The 22,831-nt window shown below is 44.3% G+C and overlaps 2 protein-coding genes across 7 annotated transcripts in view; one reads left to right on the plus strand and one right to left on the minus strand.

The window, feature by feature from the left end:
- The window catches only part of dync1li1 (dynein, cytoplasmic 1, light intermediate chain 1), a 17,839-nt gene extending 16,211 nt beyond the window's left edge, over positions 1-1,628 (minus strand). For 3 of the 5 annotated variants that reach the window (XM_046834932.1, XM_046834930.1, XM_046834929.1), the window contains exons 1-3: positions 1,468-1,626; positions 1,070-1,143; positions 264-380 (exon numbers count right to left, since the gene is read on the minus strand). In XM_046834932.1, the coding sequence (XP_046690888.1) occupies positions 264-380; positions 1,070-1,143; positions 1,468-1,577 (301 nt within the window). In that variant the 5' untranslated portion in view covers positions 1,578-1,626. Of the gene's footprint in view, positions 1-263; positions 381-1,069; positions 1,144-1,467 lie in introns of all 5 variants that reach the window. The other 2 variants (XM_046834931.1, XM_046834933.1) reach the window with 2 other exon arrangements.
- A 2,655-nt stretch (positions 1,629-4,283) lies between these two features.
- cpne4b (copine IVb) overlaps positions 4,284-22,831 on the plus strand; it is a 34,163-nt gene continuing 15,615 nt past the window's right edge. For both annotated transcript variants that reach the window (XM_046834488.1, XM_046834487.1), the window contains exons 1-7: positions 4,284-4,519; positions 10,265-10,452; positions 11,410-11,589; positions 12,847-12,918; positions 13,095-13,169; positions 13,388-13,471; positions 13,549-13,638. In XM_046834488.1, coding sequence (XP_046690444.1) covers positions 10,282-10,452; positions 11,410-11,589; positions 12,847-12,918; positions 13,095-13,169; positions 13,388-13,471; positions 13,549-13,638 — 672 coding nt within the window. In that variant the 5' untranslated portion in view covers positions 4,284-4,519; positions 10,265-10,281. The remainder of the gene's footprint in view (positions 4,520-10,264; positions 10,453-11,409; positions 11,590-12,846; positions 12,919-13,094; positions 13,170-13,387; positions 13,472-13,548; positions 13,639-22,831) is intronic.

The raw sequence follows: 22,831 nt of genomic DNA on the forward strand, positions 1-22,831 counted from the left end.
TAAAGTTCAAATATGATGGTGATATTTGTTATTATTAACCCTCCTGACCAGCTAGAACAACATCTACTTCATTATACTGATCCAGACATGAAGGACAGACAAAGGAACTAGCGAAGAACTACAGAGGAACCACAAAGAACTGCAGAGTAACTACACAGGAACTACAGAGGAACTACAGAGGAACTACAGAGGAACTACATAAGAACATAAAATTACAGATTGTCTGCATTAAATACTGTGATGTGACATGTAGAAGTTCTCACCATCTATGTCCTCATCGTGGACGTTAAAGTACAAGTACTCCAAGCCGCGACCTTTCATGTACTCCTCCACACCTTGCAGTCTGGCCACCAGCGTGGTCTTTCCAGATCCCACCTCACCTGCACACACAGAGAAACACTACAGGTTCACAGGAGACATGGGCATGTGAAGAAAACATCAGTCATGTGATCAGGGTTTGGGGATCTGGGGACATTACACCTGATACAGTGTGAGGATGAAGGATGAAGGACGTGTGTAAAGGATGAATAAAGGTATATCAGAGATGAGGTGTATGTGATGATGAAGATGTGAGGATGAGGATGTGATGATAAAGATGTGAGGATGTGATGATGAGGATGTGAGGATGTGATGATGAGGATGTGAGGATGTGATGATGAAGATGTGATGATGTGATGATGAGGATGTGACGAGGTGGATGTGATAAGGATGAAGATGCGAGGATGAAGATGCGAGGATGAAGATGCGAGGATGAGGATGAAACTGTGAGGATGAGATGATGAGAGGATGAAGCTGTGAGGATGAGATGATGAGGATGTGAGGATGTGATGATGAGAGGATGAAGCTGTGAGGATGAGGATGAAGCTGTGAGGATGAGATGATGAGAGGATGAAGCTGTGAGGATGAGATGATGAGGATGTGAGGATGTGATGATGAGAGGATGAAGCTGTGAGGATGAGGATGAAGCTGTGAGGATGAGATGATGAGGATGTGAGGATGTGATGATGATGATGATGTGATGATGATGATGATGTGAGGATGAAGATGAGTATAGGGTAGAAACACTCACCCATCACCAGCACATTCTTCCCAGAAGGCAGTTTAGACCGGGAACGTGTGGAGACTTCACTCAGTATAGACGACCTGCACAGAAAACCAGACCAGGCAAAGTTCAGTACAGTGATTCACCCACCTGTCTGTCTTCCTGTCTCTCCCCTGACTGTCTCGCTGTCTCTCCCTCTGACTCTGTCACTCTGTCCCCCTGTCTGTCTCCCTGCCTCTGACTCCCTGTCCCCCTGTCTGTCCTTCTGACTCTGTCATTCTGTCTCCCTGTTCCGTTGTCTGTTCCTCTGACTCTGTCTCCCTCTCCCTGTCCCTGTCTCCGCTAGCTCCCCGCTAGCTCCCTGTCTCCTGCTCGCAGGTGTGTCTCACGGCTCCGGGTTGTGATGGATCAATACACACACTCACCACAGGTTCTGTCCGTCCTCATCCTCCTGGTTCTGGTTCTGGTTGTCCCCTGTGTTGTTGTGAACGTGTGTGCTAGCAGCTATCAGTGTGTTCCTCCCTACAGCCGCCATCTTCACAGGCTCCTGACACCGACACAAAGAGCCCGGATGTACTCGGCTCTGGTAGCGGTCTGATCACTTTTCTTTTCCCAATCACATTCAGGCTAATCCCGCCTCCTGCTCTGGGATTGTTTTTTTCCGCTACAGGACGGCGCTGCAGCGCGGAAAGACAGCGAAGTGCAACCAATCATAGCGGAACAGGCGGTGCAAATGTATCCAATCACAGTGCAGAAGGAGGTGTTATTCCAGAAACGGGTGGTGAGTAGAGCAGTGTTTTGGGCGTGGAACAGCGGGGCCGCAATCCCGTCACTATCAGACCTGTCAAAGCAAAACACACACACACACACACACACACACACACACATGCAGGTGTACAACATATAATGAACATAAAATAATGAGTTAAAATAAATAAATAAATAAATAAATAAATAAATAAATAAATAAATAAAGAGCCAAAGATGAGAATGCAGGACAAAGCAGGTTCACTGCTGGAGGTCTCCAGGTTCTTCAGGGTCTCTGACCCCCTGTAACGAGTCTGATTTATTAATATAAATTTTTATAAAAATTTTTTTGGTATTTTAGGATTAAAAACATCTACTATCACACAATGTGATGTCCTGTTTTACCTACGACATGAAAACATAACAGCCATAATGATGTTAATATATTTAATTGGAAGTAAAATGGGCTAAAACATAGAACTGTTCAGATTTATTATATAATTGCATAATTATAATGATGTGTTCCTACTCTGACACTTTCTCTTCCAAATCACTATCTGCTTCCTCATCATCTTGGATGATCATAACCTCAGTCACTGTAATGTCAACTTAGGTACCTTTTCAAGCTTATAACCCCCAATGCCTCTTTTTATCTCTCCTGATCAAATAAACTAATCATTTTTTATTTTGCTGCATTTTCCTTCCTGGTGTCTCCATCCTCAGCATTCTCCTACTGATATACCCCATGTTCCTCCTCTGCACATGTCCAAACCATCTCAATCTCACCTCTCTCACCTTGTCTCCAAAACGTCCTACATGCACTGTCCCTCTAATAAACTCATTTCTAATCCTGTCCATCGTCGTCACTCCCAACGAACATCTCAACATCTTCAGCTCTGCTACCTCCAGCTCCACCTCCTGTCTTTTACTCAATGCCACTGTCTCTAATCCATACAACATCTCAGGTCTCACCACAGTCCTATAAACTTTCCCTTTCACTCTCACAGATACTCTTCTATCACTAATCACTCCTGCTATCACTCTTCTCCACCCACTCCACCCTGCCTGCACTCTTTTCTTCACTTCTCTAACACACTCTCTATTACTTTGCACTGTTGTCCCCAGGTACCTGAACTCCTCCACCTTCTTCACCTCTTCTCCCTGCAACCGCACCCCTCCACTGCCCTCCCTCTCATTCACACACATGTACTCTGTCTTACTCCTACTGACTTTCATTCCCCTTCTCTCCAGCGTGTACCTCCACCTCTCCAGGATCTTCTCAACATGCTCCCTACTCTCACCACAAATCACAATATCATCCACAAACATCATAGTCCAAGGAGACTCATGTGTGACCTTGTCCTTCAACCTGTAACAGTTTAAACACCTTAAATGTTTCTGGTCTTACTCCCTTTCCACTTGGTCTCTTGAACACACAACATATCTACTTTTCTCCTTTCCATCATATCAGCTCCCTCTCTCCCTTTACCCGTCATAGTACCAACATTTAAAGTACCAACCTGAACCTTTCCTTCTCCTTCCTCCTCTCCTTCTCCTCCTTCAGCCAACAGTAGCACAATTTCCACAAGTACCCTGTTGGCTAATGATACCTGTGGTGGTCGTTGGTAATCCAGGCCTCGACCGATCAGCTATGAAATTCTGATTCCTGATCCGCATATTTGATTTGGTACATGTTTTTACGCTGGATGTCCTTCATAACACAACCCTCCACATTTATCCGGAAGTTGAGACCGACACTAAGAGTGACCTGACTTGTGCAACTCTAATGACTCTCAAATGTCAAAACAGTTCAAATTTGACCTGAACAGTAAATAAGGGATACTGTTCATAATCCAGTATTCTATACAAGTATAATACAAGTGTAGTGTCTACAGTCATACTTAGTTTTTCAGAGAGAAACAGAGAGAGACAGACAAACAGAAACAGAAGGAGACAGAGACCGAAAGTCAAAAAAAGACAGAAAGAGTCAAAGAGAGACAGAGAAATAGAAAGAGACACAAGGAGGGACGATGAAGAGAGAGAGAGAGAAATACAGAGATAAAGAGAGACAGAGAGAGAGACAGATAAACAAACAGACAGCGAGAGAGAGAGACAGACAAGCAGGTAGATAGACAGACTGATAGACAGACAGAGACAGTCAGACAGATAGACAGGCAGACAGACAGAGGGACAGACAGATAGACAGCGAGACAGAGACGGTCAGACAGACAGGGGCAGAGACAGAGAGACATACAGACAGGCAGAGAGACAGGCAGGCAGACAAACCGACAGAGACAGACAGAAAGAAAGACTATTTCTGAATCCAGTCTCGTGCTCCATTATAACTTTTTCAGGTGTGTGTAGAATTTGCTGCAGTTCCGGTATATTGCCGCTAGGGGCCAGTGGTGCACTTCGCTGATAGACATGAACAGCACTAGCTGCATTTACTTTTGTGTGTGTGTGTGTGTGTGTGTGTGTGTGTGTGTGTGCGCTTTTCTGCGAGGCGCGAGCCTGCTGTCCGGCCCAGCTCATTCTCATGGAGCGCTTCACGCCTCTCAGTGGAACATGAACATTCACATCACACACACTTCACACACGCGCGCATCCCACAAGCACACACACACACACACACACACACACACTTTACTCACACACTTCACTCACAGTAGCTCTGCTCTGAACAACTTTTCTGCCTGCGTTTGGGATTTTTATATACACACTGTCACAGTGGTAAGTTTATTCTCATGTACTGTAATATATTATACTGTAAATTACTGTACTGTAATATATTATAATATAATATAGTTTATTATATTATATTATATTATATTATATTATATTATATTATATTATATTATATTATATTATATTATTAGGCTGTTAAAGGATATTTAAAGCTCCTGATGGATAAGATGTGATTTTGTAAATGTATCAGAAGTATTACAGAACTGTAGCTCTATAATAGTAATAATGACTAATTACTAATAACAATAGATCAGTTCTCAGTAGATTATGTAGTGCTCTGGAGATTGCTCAGTGTTTAAACAGAAGATTGCTCAGTACTCAGGAGATTACTCTGTACTTATCACTCAGTACTCAGGAGATGAATCGGTATTCAGTAGATTGCTCTGTATTTATATAGTAGATTACTCGGTTCTAAAGAGAATTACTGGGTACTTGGTTACTAGATTACTTAGTACTCAGAATATTACTCAATATTTATCAAGTAGATGACTCAGTACTTATATAATAGATTGCTCAGTATTTATATAGTAGATTACTTAGTATTTGTATAGTAGATTACTCAGTACTCAGGGGATTACTCAGCATTTATAAAGTAGATTACTTAGTACTTATATAATAGATTACTTAGTACTCAGAAGATTACTCAGTACTTATATAGTAGATTACTCAGTACTTACAGTGAGGAAAATAAGTATTTGAACACACTGCTATTTTGCAAGTTCTCCCACTTAGAAATCATGGAGGGGTCTGAAATTGTCATCGTAGGTGCATGTCCACTGTGAGAGACATAATCTAAAAAAAAAAATCCAGAAATCACAATATATGATTTTTAAACTATTTATTTGTATGATACAGCTGCAAATAAGTATTTGCACACCTGTCTATCAGCTAGAATTCTGACCCTCAAAGACCTGTTAGTCTGCCTTTAAAATCTCCACCTCCACTACATTTATTATCCTAAATTAGATGCACCTGTTTGAGGTCGTTAGCTGCATAAAGACACCTGTCCACCCCATACAATCAGTAAGATTCCAACTACTAACCTGGCCAAGACCAAAGAGCTGTCCAAAGACACTAGAGACAAAATTGTACACCTCCACAAGGCTGGAAAGGGCTACGGGGAAATTGCCAAGCAGCTTGGTGAAAAAAGGTCCACTGTTGGAGCAATCATTAGAAAATGGAAGAAGCTAAACATGACTGTCAGTCTCCCTCGGACTGGGGCTCCATGCAAGATCTCACCTCGTGGGGTCTCAATGATCCTAAGGAAGGTGAGAAATCAGCCCAGAACTACACGGGAGGAGCTGGTCAATGACCTGGAAAGAGCTGGGACCCCCATTTCCAAGGTTACTGTTGGTAAAACACTAAGACGTCATGGTTTGAAATCATGCATGGCATGGAAGGTTCCCCTGCTTAAACCAGCACATGTGCAGGCACGTCTTAAGTTTGCCAATGACCATTTGGATGATCCAGAGGAGTCATGGGAGAAAGTCATGTGGTCAGATGAGACCAAAATATATAACGCGATGCGTTTTGGGAAGATACGCATTTCATGCGATACGACCACCGTGGACCAACATATACCAACAATAACGGACAATGAGAGTGTGGAAGTTTAAATAGGAGCTGGTGATGATGATAAACGAGCACCATATGTGCGCAATTAAAGCCGGGAGCTTCAGAGAAAGCGGCCGAGAAAACACCTGACACGCTGAAGGGGGCCGAAGGGGGCGTGGCAGGTGGATTCCTGACAGATAAACATGTACTGTATGTATTTTTATAGCATGCCTTCATCAAACAAATCGGCAACGCTGTTGTGTAAAAACCCTTCAAAACACGCATGCACATTCTCATTTATTAACGCACATCATGTACATAAAGAAATTTCAAGCACGTTAATATATTGCCGCCATTTTGATTTTCGTTTATCTCGATCATTGGTTACCTCGATGCTTTTTGGCGACCCCCTAGGACATCGACATAACCGGGTTCCACTGTATTATAATTATACTCTTTCTAAGACTATAAAGGTAATCGTGTTACAGTTCCATGTGACATCATTTTCTTCACCATAGCACAGGGTTATAAAGATGATGATGATGAATGTATTGGAGTCTTGTGTGATTGATCCACTCCAGTCTGATCACATATAATCAAATAAATCTTGCGTGCAAATGGTGACATTTCTGCGTTCACACAGTACAACGATTTTAAAAGATTTCAAGGAAAATAAGCAGGAGAAATATTATTGGAACCCCTGAAGAGACTCTCAGTACCGAGTCCAGTACTGTTGCACGTCTGACTTGGATGTACAGGGATCTGTTTCATGAATCCTTATATACCTTATCCTTATATATATATAGATCTTCAGAATCAAGTCCAGAGACTCAGATGGATTCCACAATGACACTCTCTATGAACACCCTGACTGTCTCCATCTCTGTGCTGTGTGATTTGAAAGGGTGTGATGGTGATGATGATGTTATAATTTCTTGTAAAGCACACTGGAGTGTATGTTTTTATTCAATGGGTTCTGCTCTTCTGTCTGTGTTGATTCTGGTGAAGTTCAGGCTCCTCAGTGTTTTACATGATTTTGTGTTTGACACGTACGTTTTTCCCAATGGTAAAAGATGACACTTAAACTTTTTCTCATACCTTTACATATAGAGTCTGGAAAAAACAGGGTGTGGTCAAAGGAACCAGAATAGCTTGTTTTCACCTTTTTCCGGAGGCAACACGATTATTTGCCTTTATTTGATGACTGTCAGTCTTCTTTTCCTAAAGGTTGCCAATAATTCTGGATCTGTCTGGTTTTAATATGGATATGCAGTAATAGTAACTCAAAGTCAATCAACTCAAATGCAGCTAGAGTCACTCAAGCTAATGAGATTCCGATTCGAGCTAGCATGGAAATGAGCTCGTGTTTTTGCTTAGTGCACACATTGATCTGTCTTCCCATTAAATATAATATAAACCAGCTGGAAAATAAAATGTGGTGCACCTCATCCCCTGATTTAAACCTAGCTAAACGTTCATGCTAGCTACGTTGCATTAGCTAATATTATTAGCGCTATGTCAGTTTTTTGAAAACATCCATGCTTCATGAAGCTGTATGGAAAAACACTGTTAAATATCGTATAACTACCAACAAATGCTGTTTATTTTCATAAAATGTATTTTTTTATATAGAATTGTTAGTTGATCTAATAGGAATTTGTTATTTCTTCACATATCCCAGAGATATTAGTAATCTGGGGCCAGAGTGCAGGATCAGACATGATACATCGACCCTGGAGCACAGAGGGTTAAGGGCCTTGCTCAAGGGCCCAAAGAGTGGCAGCTTGGCGAAACCGATGCTTGATCCCTCGACCTTAATCCAGAGCCTTAACCACTACTGAGCTGACCACACCCCTGTAGCACTCCGTATCACGCCCCCTGATGAGATATAAGGCTTGGCCTCCTCATAACAGCTGTCACTTGACATCATCTCAGGAAACCAAAGAAAACAACATGGACTGGATTTGAAATCTATTTGCTGTGTTTTCCTGATCTCCTGAGGTTAGCTAGAACAGATTGTCTGGTGCCTAAGGTGAAGTTGTGAGGCGAGAATCTCTAATTTGACCGTGAAAAGCAAAAGGATCACCGCAGTGACCAAATCAGGAAATGCTTACAAAAACCTTCTCCAACTTTCTACTCCGGCTCTTTCTTGCGAGACATTAATAATTGAGGGTTTGGCATGGTGCAGTATTCAGGTCAGCTCCTGGAACAGCGTGGAGGATCCAGGGGGACTCGCTGCACTTGTTCTACATACTGCCTCTTCAGCACAAAAGAGTGAGGAACCTCTCAGTGTTCTGCTGATTACATTGTCTCTCCACCCACCCACCCACACACTCACACACACACACACACACACACACACACACACACACACACACACACACACACTATAGATTTGACTCTCTCCAGAGGAAGGGTCACTGCAGAGCACAAGCAAGCAGAAATCATTTCATTATCCCTCAGAAGAAGGCACTGCAGTCTCAGAATACACCATCCCAGCATCCTGAGTTCATCACTTCCACACAAATCATTTGTCTGTAAAAAAACTATGGTTGATCTTCATGAACAGCAGGTCTGGAAATGATTCAGATGATTGTGCAGATTTTTGAAGAGATCTTTATTGGAGATCAGTTTCCAGAACCTTTATTTAATTCTCTGTAGAAGTTCTTTGTGAGACGTTTCACCTGCTTGGTGGAAGGCTTCTTGGTTTCTTGGTTTTACACTCCTGGATTTGTGTGGATCTCCTCTTAAGCTCCATTAGGCTGGAGGTAGAGCATTATCAGGTCTTTCGACTGATCTTTTCTGAAAGTCAGGTCTGGACTTTCGGAGACTTGAAGACACTGCCGTGGCTTTATGGTTCCAACCATTGTCTTTGAGACAGGTGAACCTTTACACCTCCCTTTACTCTGGAGTTGCTTCCTTTTAGCTTCTTTGTAATATCATGAGATTACATGAGATTCGTGATTACACGTGATTCCTTGTGATGACCTGTAATTACCTCAGATTATCTAAGATTGCATGAGATCACCTTTTATTGTCTGAGATTCTCACGTAATCTGAGCTCACCTGTAATTGCAAGAGATTACCTGATATTGCATGATATCACCCGTGATGATGTGATATTAGCTGAGATCGCGTTGGATGGTCTGTGATTACCTTCAAGTATGTGAGAGTATGTGAGATTACGTGTAATTACATGAGATTACCTGTAATTACATGATATTACCTAAGATTACCTGTGATTACCTGTAATTTCGTGAGATTACCTGTCATTTTTTTAGATTACCTGCGATTACCTGTAATTACGTGAGATTACCTGTAATTCAGTATAATTCATGTTTATTTGTACTGCGATTTTACCAATGAACATTGTCTTAAAGCAGCTTTACACAGATAATGTGGTGAAAAAAATTAAGATGTTCTTTATAAGTGTAAGTTTGTCCCTGATGAACAAGCCGGTGGCGACTGTGGTGAAGGAAAAACTCCCCGATATGCAGAAGGAAGAAACCTTGAGAGGAACCAGACTCATGAGGGAACCCATCCTCATCTGGGTTGCACCGAATGTCCATTTATTACAGATATACAATGTTGCAGGGTACAGAACTGGTGATCAGAAGCAAACTGTAGTCCTGAGTCAGTGTAGCAGACTGTTAATATTAAATACAGTCCAAATCCATCCTCAAAGCTCCCGTTCTTACTCTGGAATTTCACCTGTTCACATGAGATTATCTGTAATTACCTGAGAATACCTGTAGTTATCTGAGATTATCTGAGATTACATTTAATTACATGAGATTATGTGAGATTTCATGTGATTGTTTTGTAATTACGAGGTTAACTGTAATTATGTGAGATTATCTGTAATTACCTGAGATTATCTGAGATTACCTGTAATTATGTGAGTTTACCTGTAATTATCTAAAGTTATCAATAATTACGTGAGATTATCTGAGATTGCTTTCAATTGCACAAGATTATGTGAGATTTCCTGTGATTATTTCATAATTACCTGAGATTACGTGAGATTACCTGAGATTAACTGTGGTATTCCCAACGAGAGCACTGTTGATTCAAGTGCGATGTTCCTGAAACAACTCATTATCAGGTCCGTGACTATGCAGGACTCTGCGTTGTTCTGCACTCGTCCCTCATGTTCTGTTTTTCACATGTCCTCAGCCTGAGCCCAGATCAACATGAGTAACATCTACGAGTCAGCAGCCACCACTTTGGGCCTCTTCAACAGCCCATGCCTGACCAAAGTGGAGCTGCGTGTGGCCTGTAAAGGGATCGCGGACCGAGACGCTCTGTCCAAACCCGACCCCTGTGTGGTGCTGAAGATGCAGTCGCATGGACAGTGGTTTGAGGTAGGTTTCATAACTCCTTTATATCTCTTCCCCTCCTCCTTCCTCTTTATCAATCACTCTATATCCATCTTCAGAATATTCTGGATGATTAAGTAGAAATGCCAACCAAGGACCTGCCCAGCATCTCTCTCTCTCTCTTTCTCTTTTTCTCTGTTTCTCTCTCTCTCTCTCTCTCATTCAATCTCTGTGATTCTTCTGAACTACTAAACAGTCTAATATCATGTTACAAGCGATGAACGATGGAGCTGATACCAGACTGACATCATTAATGTATTTTGAAACCTTCTCCGGATGTCTCTTACAGCTAAATAATGCGGAAATGTGGAGGTCAGACTCGAGTCCGATGTACAACGCATGTCTAGAGAAGCCCAAAAAGACTGGATTCCACAAAAACTCCTGACTTGAGTGTCCACTTTTATTGGGTTATTTATTTTACAAACTTTTTTGTGCTGCGTAGAGGCAACAGGAAATACCAAACTAGCATAAATTATGTCAGAGGTCAGTGAGTTAGCACCGACAGAGAAAAGAAAGCGTAATAAATCATTCTATTCAAGTAAAATTAAAAAAGGAACTCATTTATAATCTACTCGGAGTAAACAGTGGGGTTCTAGTGAAGTTTAAAAAGGACCAGGAGATATAAATCTCACGCTAGTTTTTTTTTTTATGGAAGAACAATATATATAAAGTCTTATAACGTCATATATGATAATGAGAGAAATCGCTGTCACTTATTGGAGCTATTTTCTGACTCTGGCTAGCACTTGACCCGCGAATTTCATATACATAGCCGCAAACTCAGGGAAGTAGAATAAAAAAAAAACATGAGATGAGTCTTCTCACGTCGCATTCGAGGCATGTTGGCAGTGATACTTGAAATGTACGTGATCTGATTATAGTTAATGTTTCTTCATGGACTCTTCTTGGTAGACCGATCAGATTGTCCTGTCTGTGTTTCAGGTGGATCGGACCGAGGTGATCCGCAGCAGTATCTGCCCCGTGTTCTCCAAAGTCTTTACGGTAGACTACTATTTTGAGGAGGTGCAGCGTCTGCGCTTTGAGCTCCATTACATCAGCAGCAACCATAACGGACTTAAGGAGGCGGATTTCCTGGGAGCCATGGAGTGTACACTTGGGCAGGTGTGTGTGTGTGTGTGTGCGCACTTGTTTCCCCTGAAACTGGTAGTTTCAAGCTGATGCAAAGCCTGTGAAGTAAGAATGCTTTAAAAAAAATAAATATATATATATATATATTTGACTTGTTTATTGATTTACAAAATTCTGATTGAGCCGACAGTATAAAAATCCAGATCAAATCGGTATTCGGTGTTTCACCGTATGGCTTTCAATTCTCAATTTCAAAGTCAGGGATTGTGTAGGATCAGAGTCGGGAGTCTGATGAACCAATTCTACTGAGCAGGTGCTGATGATCCTCAAGTTTCATCTGTAAGTCGAACATAAAGTGAAACAGAAACAGCTGTGTTGGAGCTTTAAACTGGGTGAGGTTCATGTCACAGGTCCTACACCATGGCAAGAGCAACAACAAGGTCTCTCCCAGGAAAACCAGTGAGACCCAGGTACAGCCATTTACTGTCTGGAGAGACCGGGCCAGAAGAGATCTTCATGGAAGAATTATAGACAAAAAGCCTCTGACTTGGAAACGAGGCTCAGTGTCTCAACCCGTGCATGAAAGCAGAGGAACTGGGGCAGAAATTTCGCAGCAGGTGCTCTTGACTGATGTCTGAACTATTTGCTGTAGCAGGAGGCAGGATGGAGGTATTTCTGCAGGTTTGGTGCTGCAGATGTAGTTGGAGATGTTTTCAGGATTAATGGTGTACTCAATGCAGAGAAATCCAGGCAGACACTTTTCCATCATACAGTACCACACAGGAGGCATCTGATTGGACGTGAATTTATTCCGCAGCAGGACGACGACCCCAAACATGCAGCCAATGTCATTAAGAGCTAATCTTCAGTGTAGAGAAGAACAAGGAGTTCTGGAAGTGATCATTTTGGGATTCCTGTGACAGAAGTAGACAGAAGGATTTGAGGAGCCTACATTCACAGAAGATCTGTGCTACATTCTCCGAAATGTTCTCCTACCTGAAGAGCGCCTTCAAAAACCGTGTTCAAGTGAACCTAGAAGAATTGATGCTGTTTTGCAAGCAAACAGTGTCATAGCAGATATGAATTCGAAGTGCAATAAATGGCATTGATCATGAGTGAGGATGCTGTTGGGTTTCTGTAGGTAGATCTTCAGTGATTAGCTGCTGGAGAGAGGGGATGGGAAACAGGACGGGTCCATTCACCCGGAGGACGCATTTTTATTCTGTTTGTGTGTTAAAATTTAGATCGTAGAATTGTTCGCTGTTTGCTAACTTGTTAATCTCGGCCCAGATTGTGTCTCAGAGAAAACTCTCCAAAGCGTTACTGAAGCAGGGCAACACAGCGGGCAAGTCTTCTATAACGGTAAATAAACAAACACAAACACACACACACACACACACACACACACACACACACACACACACACACACACACCCCACACACACACACACACACACACACACACACACACACACAAACACACAGTGACACACAAACACATCTTCCCACCAAGCAATTGGACTTTGATGGTATCGCAGGTGACAGCAGAGGAGTTATCTGGGAACGATGATTACGTCGAGCTCGCCTTCAGTGCCAAGAAGCTGGACGACAAGGTAGGAATCCATACGGCCGTTTTTTTTCCTGCTGTTTGTTGGATCTCATTGCAGGGTTTCCACAGAGTGGAAAAAAAGGCTAAAATTTAAAAGTAGTTTAAAACAGGTTTTAATTTTGCAATGTCCATATGACGGTACATCTGGTGAAACCCTGATCTGGATCCTTTCTTCCTATTTGAACCAGTTTATTTAGTTCATTCAGTACATTTCTTTCTCAGGACTTTTTTAGCAAATCAGATCCATTTCTAGAAATCTTTAGAGTGAACGATGACGGTACTGGATCCCTTGTGCACAGAACCGAGGTTGGTTTACACACTTATTTTTATTTAATTATTCAAACACTGATTGTGTGTTTAAGACGCTGCTTTTGTCTTTCCAGACCATCATGAATAATCTCAGTCCGGTGTGGAAATCGTTCAAAGTTTCTCTGAACACTCTCTGCAGTGGTGATCACGAGCGAGAGCTGAAGGTAGGACAGAACTTGTTTTATTTCCTACTCTAGAGATCTGAGATCTTCCAACAATACCACACCTTCTTCTCATGCGATAAGTGATAGACTGTGGTCGATCAGAGACGAGGACATCAATGGTCCCACGTCTCGAATAGACATCACCGTTGCCGCGTGGCTTCTTCTCGCGCCCTCGGGGTCGCGTCAGAGCAAAACGCCTGTGGCAGATTCCCATAACAGCCATCGCCTCAGTTCTGCTGCAGGATGCGAGCCGACATCTCTAATTAGCTAGCATCTCTGACTGCAGTGGCTAGCTGACAGTTAGCTAAGCGGAAATGACACGGCCATAACAACATGAAACCGATGCTCAAACACCCTTCAAGCCTCTGCGCTCTCAGTCCAGCCTGTCAGCTCCTACTGTTTACTGTCTGTTTCTACCCTTGAATGTGTACCTTAGAATTGGACATATGTAATCCACATTTTTCATACAATTCATTTATCATGTTTCAGTTTGATTAGGAAATTTAGCTTTAATTTACAGTTTTATTATAGTGTATAATACCGTATAGTGTCCCATGATCCTCATAAATCCTTAACTACAACATCAAGCAGTTGAGGGTTAAGGGCCTTGCTCAAGGGCCCAGTATTGATACTTTGGTGGTGCTGGAATTTGAACTTGTGATTTGTGCACTCATACCTCTCACTTGAGTATCACCAGGTGAGGGATTTTGATGGAAACCTAAATTCAAAGAAGCAGTGGATCAGGTTGACAATAGGAATCTCACCTAGGGCTCCAAAAAAGGTCAGAAACTACCATGTCTCTGGCTGGAATGCAAGAATGATCCTCAGGACCTGAGGATTTCTCCCCTCAAAGAGCTGGATAGAGAATGAACTTCCTTCCAAATGTACGGTGCTTATAAAGGCTTTCTCAGTTAGCTTAGGTGGAGGCAGGAAGATTTCCCTGACCCTTATTAGTTCACTTACGCTAGCTATTACGTTTTGTTTGCTTTTTGTTTTTTTTTAACAATGACTGGCGGAAATCCTATTTTATCCGACTATTTATGGTGTTTCGCTGTCCATGCTGTTTGAAAAAGTTCTGACAGAATCTATACATGCTTGCTCAATGGATAGACAATCTGAAAGGATTAGCTCCAGTTCAGTGGCCTGACATCTACGTTCATTTGAGAGAAACTAAACGTGTACAGTAAAAAGTATGGGCTGTCTTCATCCAAAGAAGCCTTTGCTACAAAATAGCAAGATGTAATTAAAGCTAATGTTAGCCTACTAGCTTATTAGCTTACTACATAACTCGTGAGCTATTCTTTTGGTTGGCCGCTAACAGTGACAAACATTAGCAAATATAAATACTGGAACACACACCTGACACATAACATGGGCATGTTCTCTGTTGCCTCTCCCATTCTACAATTTACGCTGATGGTAACTGTAGAAAAGAAAGATGACATAAACAGTTTATGTTGAGTCTCTGGTTGTAACTTATATGCTAAAAAGTAAGAGTTACATAAGAAGTCAATTCACTGAAACAAAAGACAAATGTGCCTTTAACCTGACATGAACTGTGCACTGAAACTCGGTTTACTGCGTTTAAACACAGCTGTCCTAGTTTTTTTGTCTGCCAGGTGCAGCAGGTATATGATAAAACTTTTAATTGGAGCATGTACTCTATCAATTCTGGCAAATTCTCTGAAGCTGGGGCAGGTTGGATGGGGAGCGTCAGTGGAAGCCATTTTCAGGCCTCTTTAGAGATGTTTTATAGGGTTCAGGTCAGGACTCTGGCTGGGCCACTCTAGGACATTCACAGAGTCATCTCTAATCCACTCCTGTGTTGTTTTGGCTGTTTGTTTAGGGTTATTCTCATGTAGGACGGTGAACCTTCAGCCCAGACTGAGGTCCTGATCACTGTCGAACAGGTTTTTATTGAGGAGATCTCTGTACATTTCTTCATTCAGCTTTTCCTCTTCCCTGGCCAGTCTCCGAGCCCCTGTTGCAGAAAAACACCCCCACAGCATGGTGCTGCCACCACCATGCTTTACTGTTGGGATGGTCTTCACAGGTGATGAGCGATGCCTGGTTTCCTTGAAACATAAAGTTTTAGTTATGTCTGTTTACAAACCATTCAGTTTGGTTTCATCAGACCAGAGACCTTGTTTCAAACAGTCTGAGAGTCTTCAGCAGGCTTCCATGGGTTTCACACCTCCACACAGGATCTCCAAAGCTCAGTCAAAGTGACTATCGGGTTCTTGGTCAGCTCTCTTAATAATGTACTTCTTCTCCGATTGCACAGTTTGGCCGGACAACCATAACGTCAGTAGTAGCACCGACTTCTAGGCCCTTGAGCGTTGTTCTTCTCACATTTAGTTTTTCTTACATTGTCTATGGGAAGTAAAGTTTCTCCTTTGGGCAATATGTATGTGTGGGGTCGTCTTGCTGAGCATTTTGGATGTCCTCCATGATTTTCCACAGCACCAGTACTATGGTAGATGTTTGGATTGAGAATTTTCATCACTTTTGAGCACTTTTGTGCTCATGCTTATAAATAAGTACTTGGACTTCTCCAACCAGTGCTTCCATTCCACAAAAGAGGCTTTGAAGTTGAGGAGTTCTTAGTTCCTCACGGGATCTTTCTGCAGTGTTTGTTTTTCTCAGGTTGTGATTAATAATGTGGATATTCAGTTGAGAGACATTGCGTCATCCCAACTTGAACTGATTTTTCTTCAAAGTCATAAAGATGATTAAATTTTCTTGATCATAGCTGAAGAGATGTTGCTGGATGGAGCTTGGCCGGTTGAATCATCTTGTAACTAAGAAGGTTAGATTTTCTGTTTGAGAAAATCTGCAGAAATGTTACTCTGTGTTTCCTGAAGTACTCAAGTACATCTACCACGAATTGGATTGGTTTGATTGGGACCATTTAGTCGAGCTGCTCCCACAACATATCAATAGGGTTTAGATATCTTAAAATAACGATAGCCATATGACTGTAAAAATTGTACAAATATTTACATTTTCACGTCATTTAAATTTTTGTACCATGCGTTGGGATACTGCCAGGATGTGCACTTAAACAGAGGGTCTTACGATGGGGTCTTCAGAATGCATATCCTTTTAAAAATTTTTTTTTATTTTTACGTTTTTGTTAATTGGCCAGTTTCCTGTTCACTACTGAAGCCAAGGCTGGTGTTTTCAATGTTCTGTTTAACAACGTGGCAAACTGAGGACCCATGATTCCATACCATGTGCAATACATTATGTGTAGTATGTTTTTGATTCCTAGCACCTTATCTCTATTTGTGAATACATTTTGTATATAGAAAATATTTCATTTATTTCTCAATTATGTTTCATTTATACACTATATTGGCAAATGTTTGTGGACACCTGGCCATAAGATTCTTATGTGATTGTTTTGTACATGCCATTCCACACTTAGTGGTTATTTGCTGTAATAACAACCTCCACTGCTCTGAGATAAAGTTCCATTAGATTTTAGAGTGCCCTTGTGGAGATGTGTGTTCATCAGCCAACGTTCACATTCATTGCAAAGGTTTTCAATGGTGTTCTACAGCAAGAGATCTTACACTCAGACCCATGGAAAGCAGATCAAGTGAACACCCTGTATCAAGGTGTCCCAATACTTTTGTCAGTCAGTCTCTGGCAAAAGAATTTCTTTCGGGATTATGTGTCTCAGCTAGAGGTAGTTTGCTGTTCTATGAAAGTAATAGAGTGTGAATCTCTCACACTTCCTTTCAGCCCAAGTTTAGACTGTAATCAAATGCACTAATGCTCATGCTCCAGATACTCAAGTAGAGCAAAAGAAGGTCAGTTTTACTGTATGTGTTATTCTGTAAAGTGAAGGACAGTTTCTGAAAAAGAAATAGGATTTGAATGCAGATCCTTCAGTAAAATTGAGCTTCATCAGAAGAAAACGGAGTGCTGGAGTTGCTTTTAAAAGGATTAAGAAAGGGGTAATGTGCCTTTGCCTGCCTGCTGAAGTCGAACTAATCTATTTTTATCACACTTTTTTAATCTGGCATTTGGATCTTAAAAATATTTCTAACGCTGGAGATCCCTGGTGGTTTAAAGAATAAGATGCATTTATCTGTTACCCTTGAACTTACTTCAGTACCAAACTTTTAAAAGTGCACATTTACATTGACGTACACCTGGAGACACCTTGCTCACACACTCACAGTAAGTAAAGACACACACTTAACTCACTCCCAGTGAAGTATACGCCCCTGTGTTATTGTACCACTTGATTGCGTCTCGATTGCGTCTCGTTCTGGATTTGATCTTGTTTGCACCCTAGTTCACGCTGATTGATCCAAACCCTTTGCCACTTTGAATACATGCACTTGCATTCATACCAACATGACTACAGCAAAATGCTGCTTTACCACTTATCAAATAATTATCGAGAAAGGGTGTAAGAACATATCGATGCGAAAGTGAATATCATGATATAGTGTGAGACGGTTAAGACTGAGGTGTGAGACAGGTAATACAGGTGTCAGGCGTGTAAGACTGAGGTGTCAGACATGTAATACAGGTGTCAGATGTGTAATACAGGTGTCAGATGGGTAAGACTGAGGTGTCAGATGTGTAATACAGGTGTCAGATGGGTAAGACTGAGGTGTCAGATGTGTAATACAGGTGTCAGACAGGTAAGACTGAGGTGTGAGACGAATAAGACTGAGGTGTGAAAAGGGTAGGACTAAATAGTGAGACGGGTAGGACTGAGGTGTGAGAGGGGTAGGACTGAGGTGTGAGATGGGTAGGACTGAGGTGTGAGAGGAGTAGGACTGAGGTGTGAGACGGGTAAGACTGAGGCGTGAGACGGGTAAGACTTAGGTATGAGACGGGTAGGACTGAGGTGGCAGACGGGTAAGACTGAGGTGTGAGATGAGTAAGACTGAGGTGTGAGACGGTAAGCCTGAGGTGTGAGACGGTAAGCCTGAGGTATGAGACGGGTAGGACTGAGGTGTCAGACGGGTAAGACTGAGGTATGAGTCGGGTAAGACTGAGGTGTAAGATGGCTAAGACTGAGACGGGTAGGACTGAGGAGTAAGACAGGTAGGACTGAGGAGTAAGACGGGTAGGACTGAAGAATGAAACGGTAAGACTGAGCTGTGAGACGGTAGGACTGAGGTGCAAGATGGGTAGGACTGAGGTGTGAGAGGGGTAGGACTGAGGTGTGAGATGAGTAAGACTGAGGTGTGAGATGGGTAAGCCTGAGGTGTGAGACGGTAAGCCTGAGGTATGAGACGGGTAGGACTGAGGTGTCAGACGGGTAAGACTGAGGTATGAGTCGGGTAAGACTAAGTTATAAGACAAGTAGGACTGAGGCATCAGACAGGTGGGACTGGGGTGTCAGACAGGTAAGACTGAGGTGTAAGATGAGTAAGACTGAGGTGTGAGATGGCTAAGACTGAGACGGTAGGACTGAGGTGTGAGATGGGTAGGACTGAGGTGTGAGACGGTAGGACTGAGGAGTGAGACGGGTAGGACTGAGGTGTGAGACGGGTAGGACTGAGGTGTGCGAGGGGTAGGACTGAGGAGTGAGACAGGTAGGACTGAGGTGTGAGACGGGTCAGACTGAGGTGTGAGAGGGGTAGGACTGAAGAGTGAGACGGGTAGGACTGAGGAGTGAGACGGTAGGACTGAGGTGTGAGACGGTAGGACTGAGGTGTGAGACGGGTCGGACTGAGGTGTGAGACGGGTAGGACTGAGGTGTGAGACGGGTCAGACTGAGGTGTGAGAGGGATAGGACTGAAGAGTGAGACGGGTAGGACTGAGGAGTGAGATGGGTAGGACTGAGGTGTGAGATGGGTAGGACTGAGGTGTGAGAGGGGTAGGACTGTGGAGTGAGACAGGTAGGACTGAGGTGTGAGACGGGTCAGACTGAGGTGTGAGAGGGGTAGGACTGAAGAGTGAGACGGTAAGACTGAGGTGTGAGATGAGTAAGACTGAGGTGTGAGACGGGTAAGCCTGAGGTGTGAGACGGGTAAGCCTGAGGTATGAGACGGGTAGGACTGAGGTGTCAGACGGGTAAGACTGAGGTATGAGTCGGGTAAGACTGAGGTGTAAGATGGCTAAGACTGAGACGGGTAGGACTGAGGAGTAAGACAGGTAGGACTGAGGAGTAAGACGGGTAGGACTGAAGAATGAAACGGGTAAGACTGAGCTGTGAGACGGGTAGGACTGAGGTGCAAGATGGGTAGGACTGAGGTGTGAGACGGGTCGGACTGAGGTGTGAGATGAGTAAGACTGAGGTGTGAGATGGGTAAGCCTGAGGTGTGAGACGGTAAGCCTGAGGTATGAGACGGTAGGACTGAGGTGTCAGACGGGTAAGACTGAGGTATGAGTCGGGTAAGACTAAGTTATAAGACAAGTAGGACTGAGGCATCAGACAGGTGGGACTGGGGTGTCAGACAGGTAAGACTGAGGTGTAAGATGAGTAAGACTGAGGTGTGAGATGGCTAAGACTGAGACGGGTAGGACTGAGGTGTGAGATGGGTAGGACTGAGGTGTGAGACGGGTAGGACTGAGGAGTGAGACGGGTAGGACTGAGGTGTGAGACGGGTAGGACTGAGGTGCGAGGGGTAGGACTGAGGAGTGAGACAGGTAGGACTGAGGTGTGAGACGGGTCAGACTGAGGTGTGAGAGGGGTAGGACTGAAGAGTGAGACGGGTAGGACTGAGGAGTGAGACGGGTAGGACTGAGGTGTGAGACGGGTAGGACTGAGGTGTGAGACGGGTCGGACTGAGGTGTGAGACGGTAGGACTGAGGTGTGAGACGGTCAGACTGAGGTGTGAGAGGATAGGACTGAAGAGTGAGACGGGTAGGACTGAGGAGTGAGATGGGTAGGACTGAGGTGTGAGATGGTAGGACTGAGGTGCGAGGGGTAGGACTGTGGAGTGAGACAGGTAGGACTGAGGTGTGAGACGGGTCAGACTGAGGTGTGAGAGGGGTAGGACTGAAGAGTGAGACGGGTAAGACTGAGGTGTGAGATGAGTAAGACTGAGGTGTGAGACGGTAAGCCTGAGGTGTGAGACGGTAAGCCTGAGGTATGAGACGGTAGGACTGAGGTGTCAGACGGGTAAGACTGAGGTATGAGTCGGGTAAGACTGAGGTGTAAGATGGCTAAGACTGAGACGGTAGGACTGAGGAGTAAGACAGGTAGGACTGAGGAGTAAGACGGGTAGGACTGAAGAATGAAACGGGTAAGACTGAGCTGTGAGACGGTAGGACTGAGGTGCAAGATGGGTAGGACTGAGGTGTGAGACGGTCGGACTGAGGTGTGAAAAGGGTAGGACTGACAAGTGAGACGGGTAGGACTGAGGTGTGAAAGGGGAAGGACTGAGGTGTGAGATGGGTAGGACTGAGGTGTGTGACGGTAGGACTGAGGAGTGAGATGGGTGGGATTGAGGAGTGAGACGGGTAGGACTGAGGAGTGAGACGGTAAGACTGAGGTGTGAGATGGGTAGGACTGAGGAGTGAGACGGGTAGGACTGAGGTGTGAGAGGGGTAGGACTGAGGTGTGAGACGGTAGGACTGAGGTGTGAGATGAGTAAGACTGAGGTGTGAGATGGGTAAGCCTGAGGTGTGAGACGGTAAGCCTGAGGTATGAGACGGTAGGACTGAGGTGTCAGACGGTAAGACTGAGGTATGAGTCGGGTAAGACTAAGTTATAAGACAAGTAGGACTGAGGCATCAGACAGGTGGGACTGGGGTGTCAGACAGGTAAGACTGAGGTGTAAGATGAGTAAGACTGAGGTGTGAGATGGCTAAGACTGAGACGGGTAGGACTGAGGTGTGAGATGGTAGGACTGAGGTGTGAGACGGTAGGACTGAGGAGTGAGACGGGTAGGACTGAGGTGTGAGACGGGTAGGACTGAGGTGTGCGAGGGGTAGGACTGAGGAGTGAGACAGGTAGGACTGAGGTGTGAGACGGGTCAGACTGAGGTGTGAGAGGGGTAGGACTGAAGAGTGAGACGGGCAGGACTGAGGAGTGAGACGGGTAGGACTGAGGTGTGAGACGGGTAGGACTGAGGTGTGAGACGGGTCGGACTGAGATGTGAGACGGTAGGACTGAGGTGTGAGACGGGTCAGACTGAGGTGTGAGAGGATAGGACTGAAGAGTGAGACGGGTAGGACTGAGGAGTGAGATGGGTAGGACTGAGGTGTGAGACGGGTAGGACTGAGGAGTGAGACGGGTAGGACTGAGGTGTGAGACGGGTAGGACTGAGGTGTGCGAGGGGTAGGACTGAGGAGTGAGACAGGTAGGACTGAGGTGTGAGACGGGTCAGACTGAGGTGTGAGAGGGGTAGGACTGAAGAGTGAGACGGTAGGACTGAGGAGTGAGACGGGTAGGACTGAGGTGTGAGACGGGTAGGACTGAGGTGTGAGACGGTCGGACTGAGGTGTGAGACGGGTAGGACTGAGGTGTGAGACGGGTCAGACTGAGGTGTGAGAGGATAGGACTGAAGAGTGAGACGGGTAGGACTGAGGAGTGAGATGGGTAGGACTGAGGTGTGAGATGGGTAGGACTGAGGTGTGCGAGGGGTAGGACTGTGGAGTGAGACAGGTAGGACTGAGGTGTGAGACGGTCAGACTGAGGTGTGAGAGGGGTAGGACTGAAGAGTGAGACGGTAGGACTGAGGTGTGAGACGGGTAGGACTGAGGTGTGAGAGGGGTAGGACTGAGGTGTGAGAGGGGTAGGACTGAGGAGTGAGATGGGTAGGACTGAGGTGTGAAAGGGGAAGGACTGAGGTGTGAGACGGGTAGGACTGAGGTGTGAGACGGGTCGGACTGAGGTGTGAAAGGGGAAGGACTGAGGTGTGAGACGGGTAGGACTGAGGAGTGAGACGGGTAGGACTGAGGAGTGAGACGGTAAGACTGAGGTGTGAGATGAGTAAGACTGAGGTGTGAGACGGTAAGCCTGAGGTGTGAGACGGTAAGCCTGAGGTATGAGACGGGTAGGACTGAGGTGTCAGACGGGTAAGACTGAGGTATGAGTCGGGTAAGACTGAGGTGTAAGATGGCTAAGACTGAGACGGGTAGGACTGAGGAGTAAGACAGGTAGGACTGAGGAGTAAGACGGTAGGACTGAAGAATGAAACGGGTAAGACTGAGCTGTGAGACGGTAGGACTGAGGTGCAAGATGGGTAGGACTGAGGTGTGAGACGGTCGG

This window comes from Silurus meridionalis, chromosome 22 (genome assembly GCF_014805685.1).
Source record: "Silurus meridionalis isolate SWU-2019-XX chromosome 22, ASM1480568v1, whole genome shotgun sequence".
Lineage (NCBI taxonomy): Eukaryota > Metazoa > Chordata > Actinopteri > Siluriformes > Siluridae > Silurus > Silurus meridionalis.